Source organism: Odocoileus virginianus, chromosome 23, assembly GCF_023699985.2.
Source record: "Odocoileus virginianus isolate 20LAN1187 ecotype Illinois chromosome 23, Ovbor_1.2, whole genome shotgun sequence".
Lineage (NCBI taxonomy): Eukaryota > Metazoa > Chordata > Mammalia > Artiodactyla > Cervidae > Odocoileus > Odocoileus virginianus.
Genome location: NC_069696.1, coordinates 7,862,070 through 7,889,648, shown reverse-complemented (window position 1 = coordinate 7,889,648; position 27,579 = coordinate 7,862,070). Strand labels below are relative to the sequence as shown.

General features: G+C 56.9%; 1 protein-coding gene across 1 annotated transcript in view; it reads right to left on the bottom strand.

Annotated features, from left to right (window-relative positions):
• The window catches only part of CACNA1I (calcium voltage-gated channel subunit alpha1 I), a 119,490-nt gene extending 97,019 nt beyond the window's left edge, over window positions 1–22,471 (bottom strand). The window contains exons 1-2 of the mRNA XM_070453363.1: window positions 21,861–22,471; window positions 11,693–11,946 (exon numbers count right to left, since the gene is read on the bottom strand). Of these exons, the coding sequence (XP_070309464.1) occupies window positions 11,693–11,925 (233 nt within the window). The 5' untranslated portion in view covers window positions 11,926–11,946; window positions 21,861–22,471. The remainder of the gene's footprint in view (window positions 1–11,692; window positions 11,947–21,860) is intronic.
• Between the last annotated feature and the right edge of the window lie 5,108 nt (window positions 22,472–27,579).

Sequence of the window (27,579 nt, the reverse complement as noted above, 5' to 3'; positions counted from 1 at the left end):
TCTGAACCTTGCAGCATTTTGTCTTCATATAAGAATTTCTTCTGTCCAAGCCTATGGCAGCCTTGGAAGATGGGCATGGCAGGCATCATTCCACCCACTTTACAGATATGAAAATGAAGGACTTCACTAGCGGTTCAGTAGTTAAGACTCCCTGCTTCCACTGCAAGGGGCATGGGTTAGGGAACTAAGATCTCACATCCCACATGCCTCATGGCATGGCCCAAAAAAAGAAAGAAAATGAAGGTTCAGAGATGGCAAGATTTGCCCAAGGGGACACAGTGGTTCAGCTGAGACAGAAAATTGTTCCACAAAGTGAATGGACCCGCTGGGCAAATGGTCCTCATCCTCTTTCCACTTACATGCCTCTAGTGACAGGGAGCTCCCCACATGACACACAGCCCTTCCCAGGGCTGATTGGTTCTAGTTATAAGCTATGGAGGTTCAGTGGGCTGAGATCCCTTAGAAAGAGTGTTGCTGCCCCCAAGCCCACTTCTTAGAGTCTCTGCAATTTGACAACTCATTGAATTTGGCCAAAGTCTTTGATTCCCAGATGCCCAGCAGGCCTCTGTGCCCAGTGCAGACAGCCGGAGTGGGGGAGGCAGTGGTGAGGGAACTGGGGCTGCCAGCTTGGAAGGAAACCGGGGTGGATGGTCCATGGGAAGGAAGCTCCAGCCAAGGAGACTCACCAGACACTGCATTTCAGCCACTGCTGAAAAGAAGGGCAGGGAAGGACCCAGGGGACCAGGGTCCCACTGTCTGCAAGCCGACCCAGCTTCAGGAGCCTGTCCACAAGGAAGGTGCACCTGCAGGGCAGCCTCTTGGAGTCCTAGGCAGGGGGTGTGGAGGCCTCCCCTGCGCACTTACAGAACCTCAGGCGTGCCCCTGACAACAGCGTGGTTCTGTCCCAGCTTCCTGCCCCCCACCCAGGCTGTGCTCTCCAAAGACAGCACACATCCAACCTTCTCAGAGGCCCGCCTGGAGCAGCAGCTCAGGGCATCTACAGCCTCGGGGGGGAGTGAGGTGCCCGTCACTTGGAGGCATCAAGGAGGCTAAGAGGGATTTCTGTGTTGCAGCCCACCTCCCCACCTCAAACACCCCCTCCTCTCCTTTCTAACATCCATCACTCACTAGTCTATATTCAGCCCCTCTTCACTGAGCCCCGTCCCCCCTCTGTCTGGCCCACAGTGACCCTGGAAACCCTGGATGAAGATGACATGGTCCCTGCCCTGCAGAAGCCATGAGCAAACACTAACGGAGATGCGGTTGGACAGGGTGAGGGCTGGACAGAGGGTGATGACGCTCTTCCTTGGCCTCCTGGGGGCCTGTCCACCACCACACGGCTTCTCTGCCTGCCCCTGACCACACATGTGTTCATGTTCACATGTGCATTCCCACGGAGCCCCACAGCCCCTCCCACACTTACACACGCCAAAGTGTGTGCACTCCAGCCTCGGGCGCGGCCAACCCACTCTCTCCCAGCACCAGCAGCTCTTAAGCATTTCTGTACCTCCTGGGGAAGTTCATGAACCCTTTCTCAGAATACTGTTTTTAAGTGCATAATTTTTTTTTTTAAAGAAGGCTTAGTATTAGAAAGGAAGGAAGCCAGTTATGTTAAAATAGTTGTCAAAATATTTTTTAGAAAAACAAATTTGTGATGGAGAACTCTGTGTGCTTCGTTATCAACACAATGAATAACCAAAGCCAGGGGCGGGTCTGAGCCTGTGTGCCTGGGAAGCAGGGGAGAATGACAATGACATTCCCAGAGCTCTACAAGGAACCGTGATGTGGCTCAAAAATACCGGTGACTGCTGCTGGTGACAGTTGCAGAACTGCCGGTGACCAATTGTGCTGGTTTGCTTCTGTTCGTAATACAAAAAAATGCTACACTTCAGTCAGAAGTCAATGAAACCAAACATGCAGCTTGTCCCGATTCAAGTTGACGAACCTCAGTTTAAGACCCTTGTTCCAGAAACTCCTGCTGGGCGCTGGGGACACCACCAACCCCTGAACAGACCCTCATCCTGCTTGGTGGACCTCACCCTTTAAGTGTTGGCCTTTCTCGGGCTCGCCAGCCCCCTGAGATTCCCTCTCCATCCACCAAATCCACACCCAGACCCACTCCCACAGCCTCGATGACCTGCCCTGGACTGACAGGTCCAGAGTCTATCCCAGCCACAGGCTCACTCCGATGAACTAGCCTCCCAAGCACTGCTCTGGGATGTCCCAGGGAACCTCAAAGTCATCATGTCCAAAATGGGATAGGTCATTCTCTCTGCAGACCACCAAACTCCCCCCTGAACTTCCACCCCATGAGCAATGATCCCAACCACCACCAATCCTGCAAACTGTCCCCTTGCAGGGAGGCTAGAACCCCTCAGAGCCCTCCTTCCCCTCACCCCTGACGTCCATCTTAGAGACCTGTCCATCTCACCCCTAAATCTCTCCTCTCCATCCCCCCTCTGCACCCCACTGCCCCAGGCAAGCCTCGCTCTCTCACTCCTAAGTCCATGAACAGTCTGCTCCTCCTGCAGCCCTGCCTTCTCTGACACATCCTCCATGCAGCAGCCCAAGGGTTCCTCCAAAACCAAAAGCCTCCCATGGCTCCCCACTGACTTCAAGAGAATTTCCAGATTCTTTGGCTCTGCATTCCATTGTGTAAGAGCTCTTGGCCAGCCTCCTCTCTGTCTGTATAACCTCCACCTCCAAACTTGTTAACTAGGATGTGCTTCGCTGAAAGCTTTGCTGCACACCTGCTATGTGCAGCATAGGGCTGAGGGTCAAGGCTAAAGAAGAGACGTGCATTAAGGGAACATGGAGCCTGCCCTCAGGGAGCTCACAATCTAGCAGAAGGTGAGAATGAGAAGTCAGGTACAGAGGTCTTGCAAGCGCTACAAGGAGAGAGTGATGGTGCCCAACAGAGGTTTGGGCTGGGTATTCTGCATTTGCCAAACAAATGAATGGATAGATGGGTTGATAGATGGGTAGGTAGGAGGGTGAGAGGGAGGCCTTCATGTAGTTGGAGCAATGGATGATTGAATGGGTAGATGATTGGGAAGGTGGGTTGATAAATGCACAGATGTAAGGACTGAGTAAATAAATGGGTGGGTGTGCAGATAAACAGATGAAGAAATGAAAAATGAATGGATAGATGGGTGGATGGATGGATGAGTGGGTTGGGGAGTGGCTGGATGAATTGACGCATGGAGCAAAGGAAGGCGGGTGGGGAGATGGATGGGTGGAAAGAGGGGGGTGATTGAGAATGTGACTCCTAGTAAATGGCAGCTCCAGGACTCAAACTCAAGTCTAGGAGACCACAAGAAACCCTGCCAGCTGGGACTCTGAACCATCCTCCACTTCCCTCTCAGGGATCGTCCTCAGCTTCCCTCCATCTCAGCCTTCCTCCTCACAAGACCCTCAGCTCCATGCTTTCCACACTTTCGGAGCTTCAGGAGATCTCAGGGACCTTCTGAGCCTCCGCACTGTTGACATCGAGGGATGGAGGACCTTTTGTTGTAGGTTGCCCTGTGCGTGGCAGGATGTCTGACCTTTACCCACTGGCAACCAGTAGCACACGCTGACGCTGGGAAAGATAGAAGGCAAAAGAAGAAAGAAGTGGCAGAGGATGAGATGGTTAGATAGCATCCCTGACTCAATGGACATGAATTTGAGAAAACTCTGAGAGATACTGGAGGACAAAGGAGCCTGATGTGCTGCAGTCCATGGATGGGGTCAGAAAGAGTCAGACACGACTCAGCGACTGAAGGACAAGGCCCGGTAGCACACCCTCCCCGGGCTGTGACGACCAACAGTATCTGCAGACGCTGCCAAATACCCGCCGTGGGCAAAATCACTCCCAGCTGAAAATCACGGTTGATACGGCTCAACCCTTTCCTCAGTCCTGTTTGGTTTGGTTTGGTTTGTGGACATTGAGATGAAGACAGGAGGAGTGACCACCTGAGGTCACAGGGCTTATACACGGGCTGGGTCTCTTCCCCTAGCCCAGCCCCCGCTATTCATACAGAATCTCACAGTCAGCCAAGCCTTCTCCTGCTGCTTTCTCATCTAAGTACAGGAGCCAGAGAGAAATGGGAGCCCGGACAGGTCAGTGGCTTGCTCAGCACCACACAGCAGCCAGCAGCGGAGTCAGGATTCGAACTTGTGGGGAGACAGGGGACGCAGGACTCCCCAGGGCAGCTGGGGACGGAAGCGTGGACGGCAGCCCCGTAGGAGAGCTGGAGAGAGATGAGCAGGAAGACCTTCTAGCTGATTAAAAAGACACATCGATTTCTCTCCCAGGGAAACGAACGGAGCCATTTGTCTCCCAACAGGACCGCGAGGCAGTCTGAGGGAGGCGACAGGTCAAAGTCGGCTTCTGACACGAAGCTGCAGCCCAGGCGGGACTGACGAGTAAAAATCCAATCGTGTTTTAAATGCCCTAGGGGGGTTGACTCTTCATTAGCCAGCCAGCCCTCCTTCTAATCCACCCGCTCTATATCAATCACAACAAGGCTTCCCAGCTGGGCTCACCTCGGCTTCGAGGGGCTGGCGACACAGGCCCAGACACCCCCCCAAGGCCCTTCAGCCATCGCCAGGCTGGGTGGTCTGGACAAGCACCTCCCCTCTCCGAGCCTCGGCTGTCGAACGGGAAATCTCGAGAGGGGCCTGAGCTGCACCCAGCACATGGGAGGCCCGGAGGGATCACCAGCGTCCTCTCTGGCACAGCCTTCCAGAATCGAGACCCTGGATGTCCCTCCTGCTCAGACCCCATTCCTCTGGTCTTCCAGCCCAGACCCCAGACTGATGTCAGCGACCTTGGTGACCCCCAGCTTGACTCGGACCCTCTGACCAGGTTGTTTCCTCCACTGGGATATCACGCCCCGTCCCCCTCTTCTCCCCATTGAAGTCTCTCCTGCCCCGCTCCTTATCCATGGAGGACTCCTGCGGCTTGCCAGTCAGAACGGACTGACCAGCCTCCTGGTGCCCACAGCCCACTCAGGGTCCCTCTGCCCAGTCTTTACCCCATTTTCCTTCACTGGAGTATGACCTGGGTGTGGCTTGGCCTCCCCCATCAGATTGGGGTCTCCTGGGGGCCAAGGCTGGGTGCTAGGCCTGGTACACCATGGCCCCACCCAACGTGGCTGAACAGCCCTCCACCCTCTCTAGGACAGTGTCCAACACTACTGAAGCTAGGCTTCACTAAACACTTGTTGAATCCATCAATCGACTGATCTATATCTATTATAGGTGCTTCCTGCTTGGTCTCCAGACCTTAGTCTCTCTCCCTCAAGCACCTGCCATTCCCAGGAGGAACCATTCTAATAAATGAAATTACACATGCCCTATCCCTGCTGGACATCCTTCAGTGGTTCCCCAGTGCCCACAAGATGGAGAGTAGGCTCTAACCTGGCATTTCATACCCTGCTCTCCTGCCCCGCCTCACACCGCTCCAGCCATACTAAACTCCTCCCTGTTCCCTACACTAGTCCCCCTGCCCTAAAACACCATTCCTCAGCTGCCCTCCTGGAAAACTCCTACTCATGCAGCAAAACCCAGCCAAATGTCCCCTCCTCCAGGTAGGCTACACCAACCCTCCTAGGATGGGTCAGGGGCAGCTGCCACACCTGTAGCTCTGTTTATATAGACATCTCCAGGTGACAGTACCTGAGACGGCCCTGTGGGTCGGGCTCTCCCTGGCCCAGCCAGGCTCCTCTGACTGGCCATCAGGTCCACCCTGCTGACCAATGAGTGTGCAGCATCCACTCTGACCACCATGAGCATCCCCAGGGCACAGCTTGGTGCTGACTTGTACTTCTGAGAAAAACAACCTTCTCTATGCCAGATGGAGGGAAACGGACAATTTCCCAGACATGTGCTGCTTCTTCCAGCAACACTTGCCATCCGTCTGGACGTTCCCTTTGGGCCAGGGCTGAAGGAGGAGGGGATACCCTCCTCGAATGAACCCCTTCCCCAGCCACCAGCAGACCCTGGCCTGAGAGTCCTGGGCTCCGCTCTGGGCTGGCTTTGTCCACTACTCAACATGTGCCCTCGGGCAGGTCAGGCTCCCCTCCTCAGTCTCAGCCTTCCCAGCTGTAGAATGGGGAGCTAGCAGACTTCTGGCCCTGGCACTCTCAGCTCGGGAGGACCTGAGAGTATCTGGGAGCTCGTGGCGAGCGGGAAGGTACTTTGTAAACCGGAAAGTGATGAGACACCTGTGCGTTGGAGACAGTCAAGTGAGAGCCATGGGCCCAGCCCTCTGGGACCCCACTGGAGGAGAAGGAGACAAGGCTAGCCACCAACAATTCCCCGAGGCGGGAGGCTAGGGAAGGACTGCAGGAGGCTAGAGAGGAAAAAGCTGAGATTCCGGAAAACTTCCTGCAGGTGGTGGCCAGGAAGCTGGTGCTGGTGGGGCTGGCAGGATTTGGCACCATGGAGACTGGGGGAGAGGGTGTCTCGGGGGGCAGACCCAGCATAAGCAAAGACGGGCGGGCAGGGGTGTCAGGAAACACCAGCAGCATGTTTGGGCTTCAGGATAGAGTGTGTGAAGGGAAACAGCAGAAAGGCGGCTGGAGGCCAACCAGGTGGATGGTGGAAGGCCCCGAATCCAGGCTAAGTGAGACTATTCTGGGGGTGAGAGAGCCGCTGAAGGTTTCTGAGGGAGGAATGAATAAGCAAACAAATGAAAGAAGGCAGCGAGGGAGGCAGGGAGGGAACAGCACTTGACTGATGACAAACCATGTCCACGCCGGGAGCCCAGGACCCCCTGAGGATGAAGGCAAGCGGGGAGGAGAGGGGTGCAGGAAAGAGGCACTCATCAGAGTACACTACGCTCTGGGCTCCTGGTTGGGGGTTCTCTCCACCGTTCGGGAAAGAGGAAGGAGGAAGGTGCCAGCTGTCAGTGGGGCAGGAGGGGTGAGATCCCAGTGGCCACCTGTTTAGACAGGAAGAGGTAGAAGAATACAGGCCCAGATTTCCCAGTGGCCCTGACCCAGGGAAAGGGCTCAGGACAGGAGGGCTGGGAGTTGATTATGGAGGACTTCCTGACAGTCAGTTGAGAGCCTCAGAAGGCCCCAAAGGTACTTATCAATTGGCCCCAGGCCCCGTCTGATGCACCACAGAGGTAGCCCACCAGAGGCAGGGGGATGGACTACATGACCAGATCAGGGGCAGCAGGGCGATAGGAGGGTGGTGACGCCCCGTTTCTCTTCCCGTGGCGAGGGCTTTCCAGGCCTCTCCCCCTCACTCCCCAAACTTCATGCCCTCCCTCCACCCTGCAGGAGTCGGCACCTCTCTCAGCCCAGCCCACAGGTTTCTCAGACCATCATCCAGACATGGGACCCAGCTGCCCACCGACCTTGAGAACCCCTGTCCTGAGCTAGGTCACCCAAGTCACCCCAGGTGGCTCCCTGCCAGCTCCATCATCAGCTCCATGGTGCACACAGCTGCTACCCCACACTTAACAGTTTGCCTGGTCAATGCTTGCCCTGGAATTCTCACTGGAACCCCTGATATTCCCAACTGGGGGGTCGCTGAAGTTCCCATTTCACAGATGAGCAAACTGAGGCTCAGCAAAGACAAAGGCCCCTTGGCCAAGAAGGTCATCATTCATGCTCAACCAAACTACAGTCCCTGGGGTCGCCTCTGTGTCCTTCCAACACCAATCCCAAAGCAGCCATACCTCCGCTTGGACCCCCATTTCCAGCCCCACCAGTACCCTCAGCCACCAGCCTTGCCAGATGCCCTCTCATGATGGTCTGACTGGCATCTCTCCAAGAGAGCCAGGGTGACACTCCCCTGCACAAAACAGCCATAGTTGGCCTCTGTATGAGCCTGGTACATGGCAGGCACTCAGCAAAGGCTTGCCGACCCAGCTCATGAATGGGTGAGTAAAGGACGGATGAACAAAAGCCCATTCGCTCACCTCAGTAAATTCACTGAACCCTCACAGCGAACAGCACAAGGCTTGACACCACAGGGCTGTGATAAGAAAATGGACCCTGTCTCTTCCTGCCCCATGATGACCCAGGTCAGAGGGTCTGCAAGGTGGCAGGGGTCTCAGCCAGGTGGGCTTCAATGCAAGAGCACCCACAGACCCCCAGTCCTAGCATCAGAGCCAGGCAGGGCACCAGAAGCAAACAGAAGTGGGATGGAGGAGCAGATGAGAACCAGGACCACAGCCATGAGTGCACCTGCCCACCAGGAGCACGGAGCCCCATCCCCGCACACCACGGGGACACTCCCTGACGAAGCCGGCAGGGAAATGGGCACCCCAGGAAGCCCCTCCTGACCTCACTGCTCGAGTCTCCCCATCCTGCAGACAGTGAGGCTGAGGGCAAAAGAGGGGAAGTGACTTGCCCAAGGTCACGGGTAGCTGATGTCCCCCGTCCTCCCCCCTGCCCAGCAGAGAGGCAACCTTCACAGCCGACTGGCTCCCACCATGCATGGCTGGTTCACACGGCGGCAGCAAAAGCGCTGGCTCACCGCAGGCTGGCGTGGGGGAGGCAGGGGGCTGCGAACTCCTCCAGGGGGGTGGCCCCTGGTAGGGCACAGTGAGGTGACTGCTGAAGGTAGATGCTGGAACCCAGGAACACCCTCACCCAGCGGCCTGGAACTGCAAAGCAAACATCCTCGCTCTGGTGGAGTGTGGAGAACCCTATCTCCATCCTCCGAAGGTGGCAGCCGTGTCCTGGATAAAAGCTGAGCCTGGGGAACTCAGAGATATTGAGGTTTTCATGCTAGTTTTACCACATCCTGGCTGTGCAACCTGGATAAAAGTTAGTCAACCTCTCTGAGCATCACTTTCCCCATGTGTAAATGGGGCTCTGACAGCACCTACCTCCTGGGGCGTGGTTATAAGGGTTAAAAGGTGATAATGCAGGCAAAGCATTCAGCACAGTTTAAGTGCCGGCTCTTGTTACTATCACCGCCCCCCCTCCCCCAACCCCACCTTTGGGCTGGACACAGGGCTGGGTGCTTTGCAAGAATAATCTCTAATCATCTTTAATTGTCCCATCACAGAGATGAGAAAACTAAGGCTCAGTGAAAGGAAACCAGAGTGCACACAACCCACCACTGGCCGTTCTCCCACATGCTGCGGGTGACGTGCCTAAGAAAGGCTCTCAAAGTCTAATCAAGGGTGGAAAACAGGTTTCAAACTGATAAGTCGTGCTGCCAAGGATGCCCTGCTGGAGGATGCTGTGATCGATTAGCAATGTCTGCACAGATGAGGGCATGGGTATCAGCATGGTAACTGGCACAAATCTACCTAAATCACAGAGATAGAATCTGATTTTTCCTGGAAACAATGCCCTCTGAAGGCATTATGTTCTATTGAAAGACGTGATGCCTGGTGTTTTGTTGAATCTACCACGAGCAGTGTTTACTCAGCTGTAAGTGAGGGCCCTGATCACTTTTGGGCACAGGTAATAACAGTGATAACCACATGCAAGGTTTTCTAGGTTACAAAGATTTGCTTTCCCATGTGCTAGTTATGTACTGCTTTGGTCTTCAACACAATCCAGCAAAATGGATAAATATCACCTCTGTTTAACAGATGGAGAAAGTGGGGCTCAGAGAGGTTAAGAAATCAGCTTGTGGTCACACAGCAAATAACAGGCAGAACCAGCCCATGGGTCTGTCTTACTCCAGTCCCCAATGCTTTTCACATGCCACCTACCCATGAGTCAGAGAGCACAAGTGCGGAGCTCCCTGGCAGTCCAGTGGTTAAAAATGTGCCTTCCAATGCAGGGGATGTGGGTTCAATTCCTGGTCAGGAAATGAAGATCCCCTGAGCCACGGAGCACCTAAGCCCAGGCACTGCAACTCCTGAGTCCACGCACCACAACTAGAGAATCCCTGCACCTCAGCGAAAACCCTGCATGATGTATCAAAGACCCCATGGATGGCAACTAAGACCCACGGCAGCCAAAGAATAAATATTTTTTAAAATAAATTAGTTGATTTAAAAAAAAAAACAGCACAACGGACCCCCTGACATTTCAGACACAGAGTCTTCCCAGCTGAAACCCGGCTGACAGTGTGAGCTGAAGGCCCAGGCCAGGTAAGGAAGGGCGCTGACCTCTGGGTGAGTGGACCTCTGCCACCCTGGCCCGGCAGCTTACGGAGGGTCCCCGCGGCCTTCTGTCTCTCCAGTGAGTCAGGTGGTGACTCAGGGCCTGCCTCGGGGCTGGGGGAGGAGCTGAGTCAGGAAGCACCAAGCTTCAAAGGGCAGCTGGCTCTGAGCCAGGGCCCCTCAGCACCAGGGACTCCGGCGCTCAGAGCAGTCTGTCCCGGGCAGACCTCCCACACCGCCCTGCTCCCACCCAGGCCTGTGGGTCCTGACATCCTTTCCCTGCTGGCCTGACCCTGACACCTCCGTGTCCACCATTCCTGTGGGTTCTTGATGGAGAGCAGGCTCCTGCAACGTCTGCAGATGCAATGGCTCATTTTTGATTGTCGCAATAATGGAGGGCCACTCCCTACCAATATTTAGGGACCAGGAAGAGCAGATGTCCTGGGCTGTGCAGGACAGCTCAGACCACACAGCACCATCACACTCCAAATGCCAACCCTGCCCGCACTGAGGGATACCGGGTTGCGCAATGCTCCTTCTCTGAGCTCCCTCCCAGGAAGGAGGGGTGGGAGGTAGGTTTGTGGCTGGGAAAGAATCCTGGAGCCCTCGGCACGGGATCAAAGAATCCCACTCTATTCCCCCAAGATCCTAAAGCTCAGCCTGAGTGCCCCATGATGGAGCCTCTAGTCCGTTCACTACGGAGACACGTGCCCAGCAAACACTGCAGGAGCACCCACGATGTGCCAGGCACTCTACTGGGTGCTGGGGTCCTGCCGTCAAAAAGACAGGCTTGGTCTGTGTCCTGGTCACCTGATAGTGCCCTGGATGAGACAGTGTTGATTCTGGGTCCCGTACCAGCTAGGGACAACAAGTAAGAGAGGTGGAGGAGAAACCACAGAGGGCTGCCCTGAGGAGGTGACACTAAGTGGGGATTTGAAGGATGCAGCAAAGGATTTGACCCGGTGAAGAGGGAAGGGAAGGCATTTCAAAGGAGAGAGTGTGTGAGAAGACCCTGAGGCCTGGAAGAGCAGGGGAAGAACCAGGGGAGCAGGGCAGGGCCTGGGGCTGGTTAGGGCTCTGCTCTGTGCCTCCAAGGCCATGGGAAAGGGTGAACGTCTTCATCAGGGCTGACCCGAGCAGAGGAGAGGCAGCGAGTAGAGGCAGGGAGCTCTGTAAGGAGGTGAGGTGGGTAGAGCCTCACCCTGCGTGTCAGGGTCACCTGCCAATGGTCCAGGCCCACAGTTCTCCATAGGCTCTCATCACCCCTGTGGTCAGCAACCCCCGAATGACTCGATCACTGGGAGCTGGGCCACGGGCCAGGGTCTGACTTAAGTCTGTTTCCTCCTGCAGACCTAAAGTTCACACCCGAGGGCTTCCTGAGCCAGCTGGACACAGCACTGACCGCCCACGGTCATCAGCAACTTCCAGAACATTCACATCAGCAGGATGCCAGATCCTTATCCGTCTGAGCTCCATGATCCAAGATCTCCCAGGCTCAGCACCTGAGCTGGCTCACCAACATCACAGCCTCTCAGCCTCAGTCCAGGCCGCAGGGCTCCTGGCCAGAGGGACCGGCGGGGCCCCGGACAGAATCCAGATAAACCCAGGCCCCACAAAGGATATGGGTTACACACCATCTTGATGCACCAGTTCCGGGGGCTGGTGGTCTGTCGCAGGCAGAAGAAGGCAACGGGGGCCAGGTCCGGGTGAGGGACTTCTGGGTCAACTCCGTCCAGGGGCTCTTCTGGGCCAGGAGGGGAGGGAGGGGGGCTCTGGGGCCCCGGCTGTTCCGTGACTCCAGGCTCAGACACCGGGGCTGCGGCAGGGGAAGGGGGCGGCGGGGAGTTCTCAGCCATGTCGGCGCTGAGCAAGGAGCCCTGCAGAAGAAAAAGAGGCGGCACTTGGCAGGGGTGGGGGCAAGCCTGGCACCCGCCTCCCTCGACAAGGGGACATGGCTCAGACAGCCCAGCCTCAAGCCCCTCAGGCCCCTCGCCCACACTGTGGCTGTGAGACTCAGAAGAGTCGCGGGCCCAGAGGCACGCAAATTGGAATCCACTTCCAGGCTGGTGGTCTTGGTCAACCTTGGTGAACCTCATTCGGAGGAAATGAAATGTGGAGAGAATAAAACCTTCTTAGAACACAGTTGTGATATTGTTGTAAGGTTTTTGTTTTTTGTTTTTTTCCAATGAGCCCAGAGTTGTGTATTTATTGCATCATCAAAGGTAAAGAAAAGTTACAGGAAAAAGGCAAGAGTTATTGGAAAGACAGACATTGCCAGGATGACGTGTGCTACAAAGCAGAGCTGCCATGGGACCTCTAGGTCCCTGAGCAAGCCGAGGTAGGATCAGGACAGACTTCCCTGAGGAAGTGACCCTTGAGCCGAGACCTACAGGTGAGCCCAGGGACACCCCACCCACCCACTGCTCCACAAAGCTGAGAACCCAGAGAGACCTCACACACCAACCTCTTGGTTTAACAGCAGGAGAAACTGAGACACAGAAAAGAAAGAGGACAGACACAAAGTCAGAGACAGAACTCCATGAGGGCTGGCTTCCTGGGTGTCTCAAAAGGACCCTCTGCTTGGCTTAATGTTCTGCTGTCACGAACTTGAAATCCTTAATACTTTTCCATCAAGGGGCCCATATTCTCATTTTGCGCTGGGAATTGCAACTCACGTAACTGGTCCTGACTTCCACTCAGAGGTACTTTGACAGCCTGGCTGCATCTGATGCTCATTACAACCCCAGAAGCCTTATTGGTCCCATTTAGCAGATGAAGAAACTGAGATGCGGGTGGGCATGCCCAGGTTACACCTGGGCACAGGCTAAACTAGGGCATGTCTAGAGGCCAGAAGCCCAGCACCAGCCTCTGGATTCAGTGACAACTGACCGTGGCCATGCTCAGCACCTCCACAGGCAGTCAAGGGCAGGGCCTGCCCCTGCCCACATCACCCAAGAGGTTAACAACCCCTGAATCCTCCTCCAGGGGAGTCTCCTGGGCCCGGACACCCTGTCAGTGAGAGTCAGGGATGTGTGGTTCACCCCCCACACACACAGCTGCTGCCTGTGGCTGCTAAGCTGTCAGCTGGACCACCCAGAGCTGATACATTTGGACATTTCTCTGGCTCTTGGAGGGCAACAGGCGGGAAGTGGCACCTCCTGCCTCTTCGCCCGGCTGGTCAGCGAGGCCAAGTTTTCTCCTGAGCTCAGAGCTTTGCTCTCGGTTCTAGAAAAACAGCCATGGGCCTTACATAAGCTCCCAGGCACCTCGGCCCGCCACGTGTCAACCACTGGGCGGAAAAACATCCTCCCCAGGGTGGCTGCAGGTCTGCTCATGGCCATGCCAGCCCGAGTCCACCGCTCCCCACACTGGCCCCGCGCTCCTGCCAAACACTGCCTCATCCTGACCTGGGGCACAGGCTGCCTCCTCTCCCAGGTTTCTGCTTACACTGCCACCTCTCCCGCAAACACCCTCTCCCCATCTCCCATCCTCCCTTCTCCCAGGCCCTGATGATTCATTCATTTGCCCAACACTGATTTCCTGAGCACTTACTATGTGCAGGCAGTGTGCGGGCTCAGGGGGCTACACTGGTGAAGAAGCCAGACTTGGCACCAGCCTTCATTCCAGCAAGGGAGAGAAGAACACGGGTCAATTCATTTTTCTCTCTAGGCTTCCAAAGCTCTTTTCACCACTCAACATGCCACCTAATTTATGTATTTACATATTTATGATTTAGTGTCTGTCTTCTGGCCATGAAAGGGGGCTGCAAGAGAGCAGGGACTGTGGTCTGCATCCAGTGCCTGGACAGTGCCTGGAACATAACAGGTGCTCAGCAAACAGTTGGTGACTAAATAAGTAAAAAGTGCTGGGAAGTAAATAAACACGGGAGAAAGGTGGGCTCGGGAAGAACCCATCTTGTCCTCTAAAGAAAGACCTTTACAATAAAAACAAGAATCGGAGGCACCAGCCATGGGTGCTCGGTGGGAAGAGGCCTCCAGGTACCAGGAACAGCTGGTGCATCTAAGGAACAGAAATGAGGCCAGTGTGGCGGAGCTGGCACCAGGGAGGAGGGATGAAATTGAAGAGTTTGGCAGGGCCCGTTGTGAGCCCACGGAAGGAGCTTGGGTTTTAGTCCAAGTGCAACAGGAAGCCACGGAAGGGTTTATGCAGGGCGTGCTGTGCTTGGGGCTGTGTTTAACCCCACCCCTCTGTGGGCAGAAGGGAGAGTAGGTGGAGAGGCAGGGGAGGACCAGAAGGAGACTGGGAGGGTGGGCTGGGCTGGCCTGGGATCCTGGAGGAGGTGAAAAGAAAGGGGTGGCTCTGAGGCATATTTTACAGGCAGGAGAGCCTGGCCTGGCATTGGCCGCGATGCCACCTCGCCCAGCTCCACCAAAGGCTGCCGGGAACAGCAGAGGTGGTAACGGCTGCCGTGGCCTCTGGGACCACACAGAACCGCCTCCTCTCCTCGCTCTCAGCTCATTCCACTTGATACTAACTTGCTCTGTGCCTCACCTGGCCCTGTGTAAAGCTGTCACACCGTGTTGTCCCTCGCTTTCACGCCTCTCCTCCCACACTGCAGGGCTCTTAGAGACCATGACTGCCAAGGCCACCAATCCACTCCCCACTGCCCTGCCCAGCCTCCACCCTCTGACCTGCTCCCCCGTGACCCTCCGGGCCATCTCCTGCCGGCCTGCTCCCTTGCAGCTGCCCGGGCCATAGCTCTCTGGCCTCAGCTCTCCCTTCCCAATCCCCTCTGCTCTGTGCCAGCAGCCCAGCTCGTGTCCCCAGCTGCTCATGTGTCTGTGGCTGAAGGTTCTTGGGGAGTTGGCAGCTGGGCCCCCCTGGGCTTTGTCCTGTCTGCAGATGGAGCCTCAGAGAAGGCAGACCACTCGCCTTAGGTGGTAGGCAGCATTGATGAATTCAAACTCAGGTCCATCTGGCCCCAGAGTCTGAGCTGCCTCCATGTTCAGAGCCTCCTCCCTCTAAGTGCTCCCAGGGTGGCCCCACAGGCAGTGGTGTGTGACTAGACTGGCCTCCATGACTAGGGGCAGGATCAGGACCCCACTGTATCTACAGCATACTCCCACCCACTCCTGACTCCACTGGTCTCTTGGAGTCTTAGTTTTTCCCTCTGTGAAGCTCAGCCTTGCTCCTGTCTCCCTCTGCAGGCTCCTGTGAAGAGTCAAAGTGACACAGATGGAAAGATGCTATAGGACCCATGAAGGTGGTTGCCCAAGCAGGTATGGGGCCAGCGGTGTCATACCCAATGACTGTCACCCTAACCGTCTCTTTGCTATCACCACCACCTCCACCATCACCACCACCACCATCATCTCCACCATCACCACCATCATCACCACCACCACCATCATCATCTCCACCACCACCACCACCATCATCATCAGCACCATCATCTCCATCATCTCCACCACCATCACCACCATCACCATTCCCACCACCACCATCACCACCATCATCACAGCATCACAGAGGCTCTGAGTCTGACCCTGTACCAGGCAATGGGCAAAGGGCTTCCTATGTACTGTCCATGTTGATTTCCACCACAGTCCTATGATATACACACCATGCTTATTCCTACTTCATGGAGAAGGAGACTTGGGACCAAGGAAGTCCAGCAGTGCCTGAGATCATTCAACCAGTATAGGGCAGAGTCAAGTTCCAGGCCAGGTCTGCCACCCCTGAGCCCATGCCCACTGAATCATCACAGGCACCACCTTGGGACAAAGAATGGTGCCCTGGAGCCAATCTTTCCCTCCCAGCTGAGTCACCAGGCAGTGAAGTTACAGCTGCTGGTCCAGCCAAGATCCCCAGTATGGGCAAAGCACCCTCAAGTCTTCCCAAGTCTCTGGGGGAATCTGCCTACCAGGGTCTTTCCGCAGGCACTCCAGAGCCTGCAGAGTATGGTATGGGGAAGCCTTGTTTCTGCAGAGCCCAGAGTCCTGGTGGAGAAGAACCCAAGGCCTGACCAGGTCACCCAAGTCATGTGTGTGCATATTTGTGTGTGTGTTCACAGGTATACACAGGCCAGCAATTGTTTATCCCTTTGTCAACAACCACACATCAGCTAATGTCACAGCTCTAAGAACAACAGATTCATTCTGTGAATCCTCGAATCCAGGAATCTCAGAATCAGAATATCTTAGAGTCACCCAGAACGAACCTTAGAGACCCAAGATATTAACTATGATAAGCTTACACTCTATAGTGTATGCTTCAGAGCACCAGAGCTGGAAGCCAAGACTTGTATCAGAGTCCCAGTTCTGACACCAACTCACCTTAGCACATGACAACCTGGCAGGGACCTTGGATGCCCTGTCTATAAAATGAGGCTATTGGCTGTTCTGAGGTGGGGCTACTGGGAGGATGAATGGGGTAGCACACACATCAGCACCTGACCACACCACCAGCCACTGGGCCAGTGCACACGGAGCCTGCGATGGTTTCCCAAGCATGTTAGCGCATCAGCAGCAGGATTCCAGAACCCTGGGACTCAAGGGTCCCAGAAACACAGTGGCTCCAGATTTCTACACAAGGAGTTTCTGAAAAGACTGAGACCCCAAAAGTGACCTAATCATCACCACACACATTCACCAGCACAAGATAACACAACCACAATCACACACAGAGACATACCTACAATCACACACTCACACCACACCCAGTCACACAGCCAGATGTCTTACACATTGTCACAGTCACAGACACGCACACACACACACAGACACACACTCACAATGATGCACACTCACCTGCACACATTCACTCACACAAACATGCACGCACACACTTCACACACTCATTATCACACACGCACAAACACCACACCCTCCAATGCAGAGCCTGGGGAAAAGTCTCTATGAGGCTGCGGGAAACATGCCTACCAGAATCTTCCAGCTGGTGTCTCAGAGCCCCCCGCACCCTCTGTCTGCTCCCTCTTCCAGATGACAGCCCAGCAGATGTGTGACAACCGGCCGCCCACTCCCAAACCTCATCTGCCCCAGGCCTCTTGTCACCAGTTCCCTCATCCATTTCTTGGGCGACAATTTTCAGATCATCTGTTCCTTGGGACCTCTCCCCAGTCATGCTACAGTCTGCCGACTCCCCCCCTGCAAGGGCTAGACAGGTTTGCACCACGTCACCCAGAGCAGACAGGTCTGCTGCCTGACTCTGCGGAGATGGAGAGGGAGCTCTCTTGATGCAGTCTGGGAGCCTAGCAGCCCGATTGAAGCAACTATGAGGCATGTGGTCCGCCAGTCTCCTCTGATCTTCTTCAGAACAACGGCAGCCAAGTCAAGGCTCCTGTAGCCTAAAGAGGAATGGCTGAAATCTGGCCTCAAAGTGCGGGACCTGACACTAAACTTGCTCTGGTCTGGCCAGCAGAGTCTGCTTATGGTTCTATCACCAGAATCAACAGCTCACCCTCCCGTGCTTGCTGCATTTGATGAACTGAATGAGCAACCCCTCCAGGACAGCTAACAAGACTCACAGCCAACACTGTTTGTTGAGCACCTGCTATGTGCCAGGCACTTCTCTACAAACCAATGAAGTAAGCACTTTTGCCCTCTCCAATTAGAGGTGAAGAAATCAAGGTACAGAGAGATGCAGAGATTTTCCCAAGGTCAAGAGCTACTTAGTCAAAGAGCTAGGATTTGGATGAAGGGGGTTCAAATCCAGGTTCCCAGTTAAAGGGTTGCCCAGGCCAGGCCGTAGACGGAAGGCTGAAGTCATGCTCTCGCCCTCAGGACCTGTCCATGTGTCTGTCACTAGGCATCATCATTTGTTCGTCGGCCCTCGGCCTCGTGACAAGCCCCAGCAAGTGGGGCTGTGTTTGAATCTCCATCCCTGTGTCTGAACATCTCCCAGCTGGTGACTCTGCTGATCATTTTTCAGTCCCTCTGCAGGAAGTAGGGCCTCGGGTCTTACTTCAGCGAACCAGTCAGGGTGATGGAGGCCCCTGATGGAGGAAGAGCATTCTAGCAGAAAGAACCCTGGGTCCGGAGTCCCAGCTCCACCTGCTCTGCATCGTAGTCACAGCAAGCTTCATTTCTCTTGTATAAAATGCAACATAGGGTCCTTTCTCTGTCTCTCGAAAGGGACAGTGAATGGGGAAGGAGATTCAGAAAGCACCTTAAGGAAAAAAGGCAGCTTCCCTGTACCAGGCCCCGTGCTAGGCACTGCAGAGACATTTCTAAGCCTCACCAAAATCCCTTAAGGTGGATGCTATTTTCCCAATTTTATGGGAAGCCGATGCTCCCATGATGCTAAGTGCCTTGCCCCTCAGGGCCCAGGCCTGTGACCCTGTATGGGCTCATGTCTCTCCCGGCTGGGACAAGAGCTGAGGGATCCAGGGAGGAAGCCTGAGTCCCTGGACCAGTGGCGAGTGAAGGGCAGCCCTGACTGCTCATCAGGGCCGGTGGTCAGTGGTGAGAAGGAAAACCCTGACACTCTTCTCAGTGAGACTGCCCAGGCTAGAGTGCAGGAGAGGGGGAACTGGCAGAGTGAGGGCCTCCGAGATGAAGGGAGAAGGTCTGCAAGGCAGGACCAGGCCTGTGCTGACCTTGGCCCCAAAAGACTGTGGCCTCCACCCTGGAGAAACCACTTCCCTCTCATCTTCTCCGTTCAAGGAGCCCCGGAAGCTCCCAGCACTTGCTCCCAGGGTACTCAAATGCCTTGTGCTTCCAAAGCCTTCCATGATCTGCACCCTTCCCCACAGGTGCCAAACACAGCCTGGTTCTCCTTTCTGAGCATGCACAAGGAAAGCAGGCCCTATGACCAGGTGCCCACACCTGGGCACCTGGCAGGGGGATGCCCCAGACCCCTCCTAGGGGCACAGATGCTCTGAGCCTTCGTCTGCTCCCCTCTGTTCACTGCTACATCCCTCTAGCGCCCAGATCCGGGCTTGGCACATAGTAGGTGCTTATCAAACCCAAAAGAGAGAAGGGAATCCAGGAAATCAGATTTGTTTTCTTCCCTCCGTAGACTGGCAGCCATGAGGGGGAGAGATTCAGCCCACATCTTCCTGGATATGAGGATCCACAGACCCACGAACGTGCGGACACACAGACCCATGAACCCACACATTCACCGGCTCGCAGACACTTTACACCCACAGTCCCACGGACCTAAAGGCTCGCAGACCCACACACTCACACATTCAGAGATCCACGGATGACGGAGCACGGGCCCACAGACCACACGCTCCCAGCTCCCTGGGCGGTCTCTGGGCCTCCAGCAGAGCCACATGCCGGACTCCCGCGGGCAAGAAGGACTGAGGTCACTAGCCAAGAGCACCTCCTGCGGACTTGTGGGAAGAAAAGGCTCTGCAGAAAAGAACCAGAGGGCGAGGAGAGGTCAGAAAGGAGCAAGGGGAAGGGCGGAGAGAAAGGAAGCGGGGAGCCAGAAGAGGAGAGGGGATGGAGGAGAAGGGAGAAGAGCGATGCACCCCCTGCCGCCCCCACCCAGCGCACTGACTGGGCATCCGGTGAACAAGGCGGCCCAGGAGACAGGCAGGAACCAAGGAGCCTCGGGAGAGCCCGTTGTTACCTTGTTGCCTTCAGAAGCTGCCGGGGCGGGAGCCCCTCGAGGGTGGGGGAGGGACAGAGAGGGCCCAGAGGCAGACTTTCCCGGGGAGCCCCACTTGGGGCACAGGGTGAGGGGGTCAGAGATGGCAGTGGAGGGGGACAGGGGGAGGAGAGTCGGAGGCGACTAACCCCCACCCCCCGCTGCGGGTTCGGGATGTGGATCTGGGTCCAGGACCCCTGGGAGGCTGCGGTCACACGCCAGACCCTGAAACTGCTCCCAGCTTGGCTGTGGGGCTCTCGAGGGGCAGGCTTGTCTGGAGCCAGCATGAGGGAGAGGAGAGGAGGGTGGTTCTGGCAGCTACCTCCACCCCCACCTCCCCACCCAAGGTCAAGGGAATCAGGGCACAGAGAATTGCTGCGTGGTGCCCCCTGGTGGGCCTAGAAGATGCCCTCTTGGAAGAGCCTGGAATGGAGGTGGAGGGAAAGGGGGTGGAAGACCTCCATCAAAGCAACTGGGAGAGACCCCTCCCCCAAGCTGCCCCCCACGGAGCTCCAGTGGCAGCCTTGGGCAGCTCTGAGCAGCCAGGCAGGGAGCCCAGAGGTCCTGGAGTGGTACCCAGACCCCCGGGGGTGGCAATGTTGGGGGGCGAGGCAAGTTTGGCACCAGCCAGCTTAGCACTCCCTCGGGATGGGGCTCTTCCCTTTTCCTCCCCCAGACTGCAGCCCCAGAATCGTCCCAGCTGAGTGCCACCTGCCCTGTCACCCCTGGGTCCTCCCACTCTGGGCTCAGCATGGATGCTGGAGGAGGGAAGGGGACAGGGAGGTCTCCAGATGCCCCAACCCAGTCCCCATCCCAGGCCAGAGGGCCTGGAGCCTGAACAGAAAGTTTGTCCTGAAGGGTGGACAAGTTTCCAGGGCCAGTCCTGGGGGCTGAGGGGAGACACTGATCTGAGTGGTGGTCTGCCAGCATGGACAGGGCCTGAGGAGCGGGCAAGCAGCCTAGCTCCTCGACCAGACCCCTTTCCGCGGGCTCCAGCCCACGGACCCACAGCACCATCTGCACAGCACCCTGGCTGGAGACAGGGCCAGTATCTGCTGGCTGAGTCCCCTAGGCGGCAAGAGACAGCAGGACAGACCGGCTCCTTGGTCAGGCCATCCTGAGCACCCCAGCCCCTAGGACGCCGTCACACGGCGTGTCGACATGTCAGACCTGATCACACCCCACAGCAGACGCAAGCAAGCTTCCTCTCGCTTTCTCTCTCTCGCTCACACACACACACACACACACACACACACACATGCACACACCTGGCCCCAGACCACAGACTCCCAGGGCCAGAATACAGCTCCAGTGTGTCTCCAGAGGCCAACCTCATCCACGACTCAAGAGCCCCCAGGACCCCGAAGGGAAAGAAAGACAGAAGCAGAGCAGCTGACTGATGCATCAGCCTGGGCCCAACTAAGAGCCCCCTCCAGCCAGGCTTCATGCCCTCCCCCCAGAGGCCTGCCCACCCCTGCCAAGGCCTCCTGCCCCCGCCCCACATCCTACACACACACCACCCAGCACACAATTAAAACCCAGTCATCATAAACACTCATTATATAACCAGCCCCAACCTACTGAGGTTTCCTTTTACCCCCAAGAGTCCCAGCTCCGACCCCCGCCTGGCTTCCCACAGCGAGGCTCTGGGCACCCTCGGGGTGCTGACCAGGGAGGGGGCCGGCTCCCACCCAGGCCTCGAGTAAAGTTAAACGCTGCCTGGGATTCCCCCCATTCAATCCCCCTGCGGCCGCCCTGCCTCCGCCAACACTCCCAGCTCAGCCCCCTGGACACGGGCACGAGCTCCGGTCCCGCCGGCCGCAGAGCCGCAGCCGCGGAAGGACAGCGGGATAGACGGACAGACAGCCTGGGCACCACCACCCCCCCCAACCCCCGACCGGTAGCCTGACTTGTTGAATAAATTTCTGCAGCGCTGGCTCAGCCGGCTTCAGCATTGGCACGGAGAGAACTTTCGTGGCCTTGGAGAAGGGACCGGTCAAAGTTTCCCGTCCTTCCTCCCAAGGCACCTACCCCCAAGGCACGGGGTGGGGGGCCGACCTGATGGGCACGCGCGGGTGGGGGGACCGGTCCCCAGAAATAAATAAATGCCCCAATAAAGAACACGACGCGCCAAGAAATTGGCATCGGAGCGGAGCCCTCCCTTCCTTCCCGTTCCCCGACCACCACCTCCAACCCCACCCCCACCTACCTTGGCATGGACTTGGCCGGGCCGCGGAGGGGTGGGGGGGTGGGGGTCGTCCACGTTAGAGCCGCGGGGGCGACGCGTCCCCCGAAGCCGGAAATCGAGGGGGACCCACAGCCCCGCCAGGCGCCCCCCGCCAGTTCAGGATCAGCTGAGCCCCTGGGACGCTAGGGGCGGCGGGCTGTGGGCGGCGGGCCCGGGGGCCCGGGCCATGGCGCGGGGAGGCGGCGGGCTGGCGGGAGTGTTGCGCGGCTCCGGCGGGAGGCGAGAAGCCGGCAGCGCGGACGAGCCGCGGACCGAGCCGGAGTTGGAGCGCGCGGCGGGCGGCGGGCGGGAGCGCGGCGCTCCCGGGCAGGGGCCCGGGCCCGGGGCGGGGGCGCTGCGGGGACCGCGCGGCGGGCAAATGCCCGGAGAGGAGCCCGCGCGGGCGACCGCCTGGGGCGGGTGCGCGGGGTTGGGGCCGCGTTCCTCGCCCGGCTCGGCTGGGCTCGCGCCTCCGGCCCCGGGCTTCAGGAGCGGGGTCTGCGCGGCGGGGGCTGCGGAGGAGCCCGAGCGCCCGGCGGTGCGGGGACGTGCGGCGGCGGCGAGACCGAGCCGCGCCGCGTGCGAGGCAAAGCCGTCCTTATACTGACACCAAATGTCTTCGGGGAAAGCTGCAGGCGCGGGACGCTGGAGGGGGGAGGCGTGGAGGCGACAGACAGACTGACGGCGGCGGCTGGTGAGCCCCCTCTTCTCCCAAGAGGACAGGAAGCCCCCTCTAGCCTTGAGGCCACCTCCTCAACATTCAGGGTCGTGCCTGGGAGAGGGTCCTATCCCCTCCACAAGGGGGCTGCGTCATGCATTAAAAAGGGAGGGACCCCATTACTGACCCGGTGCCTGGTTGGCCACATTACTGTCCGGATTCTAACCGAGATGCTGTGAGAGGTGGGGAGAGGGTCCTTGCCGCCCCGGTGAGGGGCTGCCCGTCTAAGACCACCAGCTTCTCCAAGGTGGAGCCCAGCTTAGAACTCAACTCCAAAGGTTCACTCCACAGCCCAGGCAGCCTTCCCTCCTCTCACCCACACCCAGCTTCTTCCCACTCTTCAAGGCTTGGCTGAAAAGCCACCTCCTCCAGGAAGTCTTCCAAGAGGGCTCTCAGGTGGAATGGAAGCCTCACTCCAGCTGCAAATGCCCCAGCCTCACCATTTCCCTCCAGGGAAGCCGGGGCCACAGGACCCAGAGGGGTCAGAACCTCTGCTCAGCTCTCCCACCCCCACTTCATCTCCTTGGAGGCTAGGGGAGTGGGGACACCCTGCTGGGCTGAGGCTGTGGTGAAGGGATACTGAGACCTCCCTTGGAACCACTTGGTCTGCTAAATGGACAGAGTTGGAAGAGGATGCCTTCAAGCTTGATCCCAGTTCAGCCCCTGCCTGTCAGAGGACCTTGGGAAGCCCCCTGAAGTCTCTGGGCCTCAGGTTCCTCTTCTGTGAAAGGAACACACAGATTCCACATAAAAGAATTTAAGTTCATGCTCTGCAGAATGAGAAGTCTAAAAAGGGTTTAGCTCCATGCCTGGCACCTAGTAGGTGCTCAACAAACATTCATCGCTCCTTACCTTTTCATCCATCTGGGAAAACCAGGCAAACCTTCATCACCAGACCACAGCGCAAGGTCATGTAAGCACACACCAGCCTGGGCGGTGGTGTCTCACAGGCATGGACTGAGCAGGCCAGAAGGCGTCCGCGGGCGGGATGGATTTATTTCAGAACAGAGTGGGCTGCAGATCAGACTTCTCGGGGAAGACCTCATCCAGGGCCAAAGGCTTGCACGGGACCTCAAAGGCACGTGAAGGATTGAGATAAGAGGAGACGAGGTGGGTGGAGAACTGGCATCGAAGAGGGAAAAGGGACATGTGCAAAGACTTGGAGGTAGGAAGGAGGTGGCGCGAGCAGGCGCTCCATGCCCTGACTGTCTGAGTGCCCAGCTGGACAGCCCTGGGCTTAGGAGAGTGAAAGAGATCAGACAGCGAGGCAGGGAGAAGATGCCAGCTACTGCTCGCTTTCTCTCCAGTCTCCTCTGGCAACATTTTCATTAAGTTCACAGGCTGGACCCTGAGAAGCCAGCAGATGGTGAGTTCTCAGGACTGGGGCTTTTCCGTCACAGTCTCCCAAAGTGAGGGCCCAGCTCCCACTTGCATACCTGAGGTGACGTCGATCTCACCACCTCCTGGGACAGCTCCTTTGTTCTCTGAGCAGCTCTGATCATTTCACGGTTCTTTTTCAGTTTGAAGGAGACATTTGCCCTCTTCCATGATCCCAGTCCCTCCCTATCCCGACAGGATTAACACCCCCACCCCAGCCTCCTTCAAGCATCCACACTGGCAGGAAGTCCTGCTTTGTGTCCAACCTAAATGCTTTCTGCTTCAGCAAAAACCTTCATGGTGCATTCCTTCACCCTCTGCCCACCCCACCACTCAGCATCGGGATGAGTTCTGTGGACATAAAGGGTGCACGTAGAGTAAAGGTCATGGAAGCAGTGAATGAGGGGTGACCCTCAAACCTGCTGGGGGATGGGGTTGCAACTCCAGGTCTTCACAAGAAGCAGAGCTGTGCCAGTCCCTCCTGGAGGCCCTCGCTGGCTGCAGGAGCTTCATTTATTCATTATTGCTATTTATATTGCGCCTGGTATTTGCAGAAGGCTGCAGCAGCCACACACACACTCATTAGACCCTGCCCTGCCCTGGGAGCAGGGGCCTCCCAGGCCCCTGCCAGGAGGTAAATGAGCTGGGCCCTGGCCTGGAGGCCCCTTGTGCACCCTCCTGACAGCTGGACCAGGTTCACTATCCCCTTCCCCAGGACAAAGTCCAGGCCTTGGGTCCTCACACTCCAGCAGCTGCTGCGAAGAGAAGCCCAGACTCCTCTCCATCCCTGAGGAGAACTTTCTAGCAATTGTCATGGCTGCAAGAGTAGGGAGCATCTGTCAGTGGGGATAAGCAAGCTGGGACTAAAGGAAGCTGGGGTCAAATTCCTGCCCAAGGACATGAGACGGGTCCCTCCTAGGCATAAAGATCCTGGGAGCACACAGATTCCAATTTCCTCAGAATCCACACTGATTTATTTCTCAAACACTCACAGAGCATTTCTGTGCACCAGGCCCTGGTCTAAGCCCTTGACAAATATTAACGCATTAAATCCTTTCCGCAGTCTTGTAAATCGTCACTACTGTGTTACAGATGAGGAACCACTGGCAGAGAAAAGTTAAGTAACTTGCTCAAGGTCACACAGCTAATAATTTGAATTCAGGGGGCCAGTCTGTACTCTTCACTAGGCTCCTGAATTCCAAGACTCAGGAACTCTTAAGAGTCAAGGTTTCAGGGTTCCAAACAGGCAGAGTTACCCCATCCACAAGGGCAGGGAGGAGATGGCCTGTGATACCCTCACATTGGCCACCCCTCACCCTTCGAGGGCATCCCTCCCCCCAGGGCCTGGAGAAGAACTGCTCTCAGTCCAGCTCCCTGGATGCCTAAGAACCAGGCCCTGGGAGCAGCCCACCATGGGAGCAGCTAAAAAATCAGTGGCAGAAAACAAACTTCAACATTCCAAGAGATTTTATTAAGCATCTATTGGGTACCAGGCCTGTGCCAGGGCTGCAGAATGTGACTAGATGGAAAGATCCAGAAATGCTGACTGTGGATGAAACAGAGAGGAGATTTAGAGTTAGTTTCAGAGGAGAGGAGGGCCAAATGCTGGGCCTCCCAGGAGCAGGCGTTTGCTGGATTCAGAGAGGCCAAGGTGGACCCAGAGCCCAGTCTGGAGGATCGTGGCTGGATCGGTCAGGGGAGAAGAACCGGAAGTTTCAGAGGGGAAAGAGCAGAAAGCAATGGCAGAAGAGAGGAGATGAGGAGGTGGAGGCACAGCAAGGGGGAGCCCCCAGGGAGGAGCTCCCAGACAGGAGGACTTGGATATGCCAGTCCCCTCTCCCCACAAGCCCCGGGGAAAGTTGCTAGATACACACAGACCTTCTGAGAGTGGGGTTTTCACTGTGGGGCTGGATTCCCCTTGGAGCTGATGTGCACGAGGCCAGCCCTGGGCAGGTCAGCCAGTCCATCCCCCAACTCGACTAAGCTGATGGAAGCAAAGGTCAGAGCCAGAGGGGCCCAGGAGGATGCTGGCAACCCTCCGGAGTTGCTGCAGCCTCCTCCCCCAGACAGGTGTCCTTCTCCTCCGTTAGCCCACTTAACCTGACAGCAGTCCTCGGTGAGAGGGGTCAGGAAGCTCATTTTACAGATGGGAGAGCCGGGATCCAGAGAAATTAAGTAAATTGCCCAGGGTCACCCCGCTAATGAGTGGCAGAAACAGGATTCTGTGCTAGAGTGAGTGACTGAGTGAGTAGAGTGTGAGTGAGTGTGTGTGTGTGAGACAGAGAGAGCATAGAGACCCACCCCCTCCCTGCCTGCCCAGGAAGAAGGCTGGAGATGGGCGGAGGGGGAGGAGACGGATCTCAGGACCCCCAGATTCCTGCCTGGTGGGAAGCCCCTGACTCACACCCAAAAGAAGCCTCTGATGCCCTAGAAGCTTCCTGGGTGGGGCTTGAAGAATCTAGCTTGAGTGCAGATGGACAGGGTGACTTGATGCCCCAGGGGTCTGCAAAGGGCAGGGTTGGGGGTGGGGACCAGGGGGCTAGGAGCACCAGCACCTTTATCCCCGAGTGAACGTCAGAGAAGAGAACTGCAGGGAGGACTACCCAGACCCCCAGACCGGACACCAGAAGCCACCCCCCTGCCACATCCGACTGGTGCTTGACCGTGAGCACACCATCCTCTTGGTGTCTCAACACCCAGCATGTATAACTCAGCAGACAGTAGGTACTCCCTGTTTGCTCCATGCGGTCCTGAATGCCAGCACTGAGCAGTCATTTCCACGTCCACATTACTGATGAGGAAACTGAGGTCACGAGAAGATGTGGCACAGGACAATCACTCCAGGGGGTCAGTCCGTGACACTTAGGGACCATCTACCACGTGTCAGGTGTTGGAGGTACAGAGACCAGTGAAACCAGTCCAGCAGGGGGACGGCCTGACAACCCGGGTTAGGCGCAGTGGAGAAGGGGCCCCCCACGAGGAAACCATCCTTTCTGGTGCGGAGGGTCAAGGCAGACTTTGACGGGTCTTCCCGGTGCAGAGAGCCCTGTGACAGTCTGGAGGGATGGTGGGCGGCGGGAGAGGTCATCCCAGGAGGGGTAAGAGCAGGAGAAAAGGCCTGGGGCTCTGAAGGAGCAGAGCTTGTCTGGGAACAAACGGCCTTGAATGCCAGGCCTGGGGGTGCGGGGTGAGTCCCGAGTGGCAGCCTCAGGTTTGTGGTGAAGCCTGGGCCTGGGTACCTTGTGAGAGCCCATCGCAGAGGGCAGGACCGGGGCCCAGAGGCCTACCGAGCCTGGGCTGTGTTGCTGACCGGAGGGATGGAAGCAGACTCAGGGGACGTGCTGGAGGCAGAGGGACAGGACTTGGGGAAACTGAGGAAGGAGGGCTCTGGTTTCTGGCTGTTCCCCAGACGGTGGTGCCCGACATCTCCCCCAGCAGAGCCCCCAGAGCTCTTCCCAGCAAGACAGGCGCTAGGATGGGAGTGAGATGGGAACAGTGTGGGAGAGATGGCCCAGGAGAGAGAGGAGAGGAGGAGATGAAGGATGTGGGGAGAGAGGGCTGGAAGGAGAGACAGGAGACATGGGGGAGCTGGAGAGGAGAGTGCAG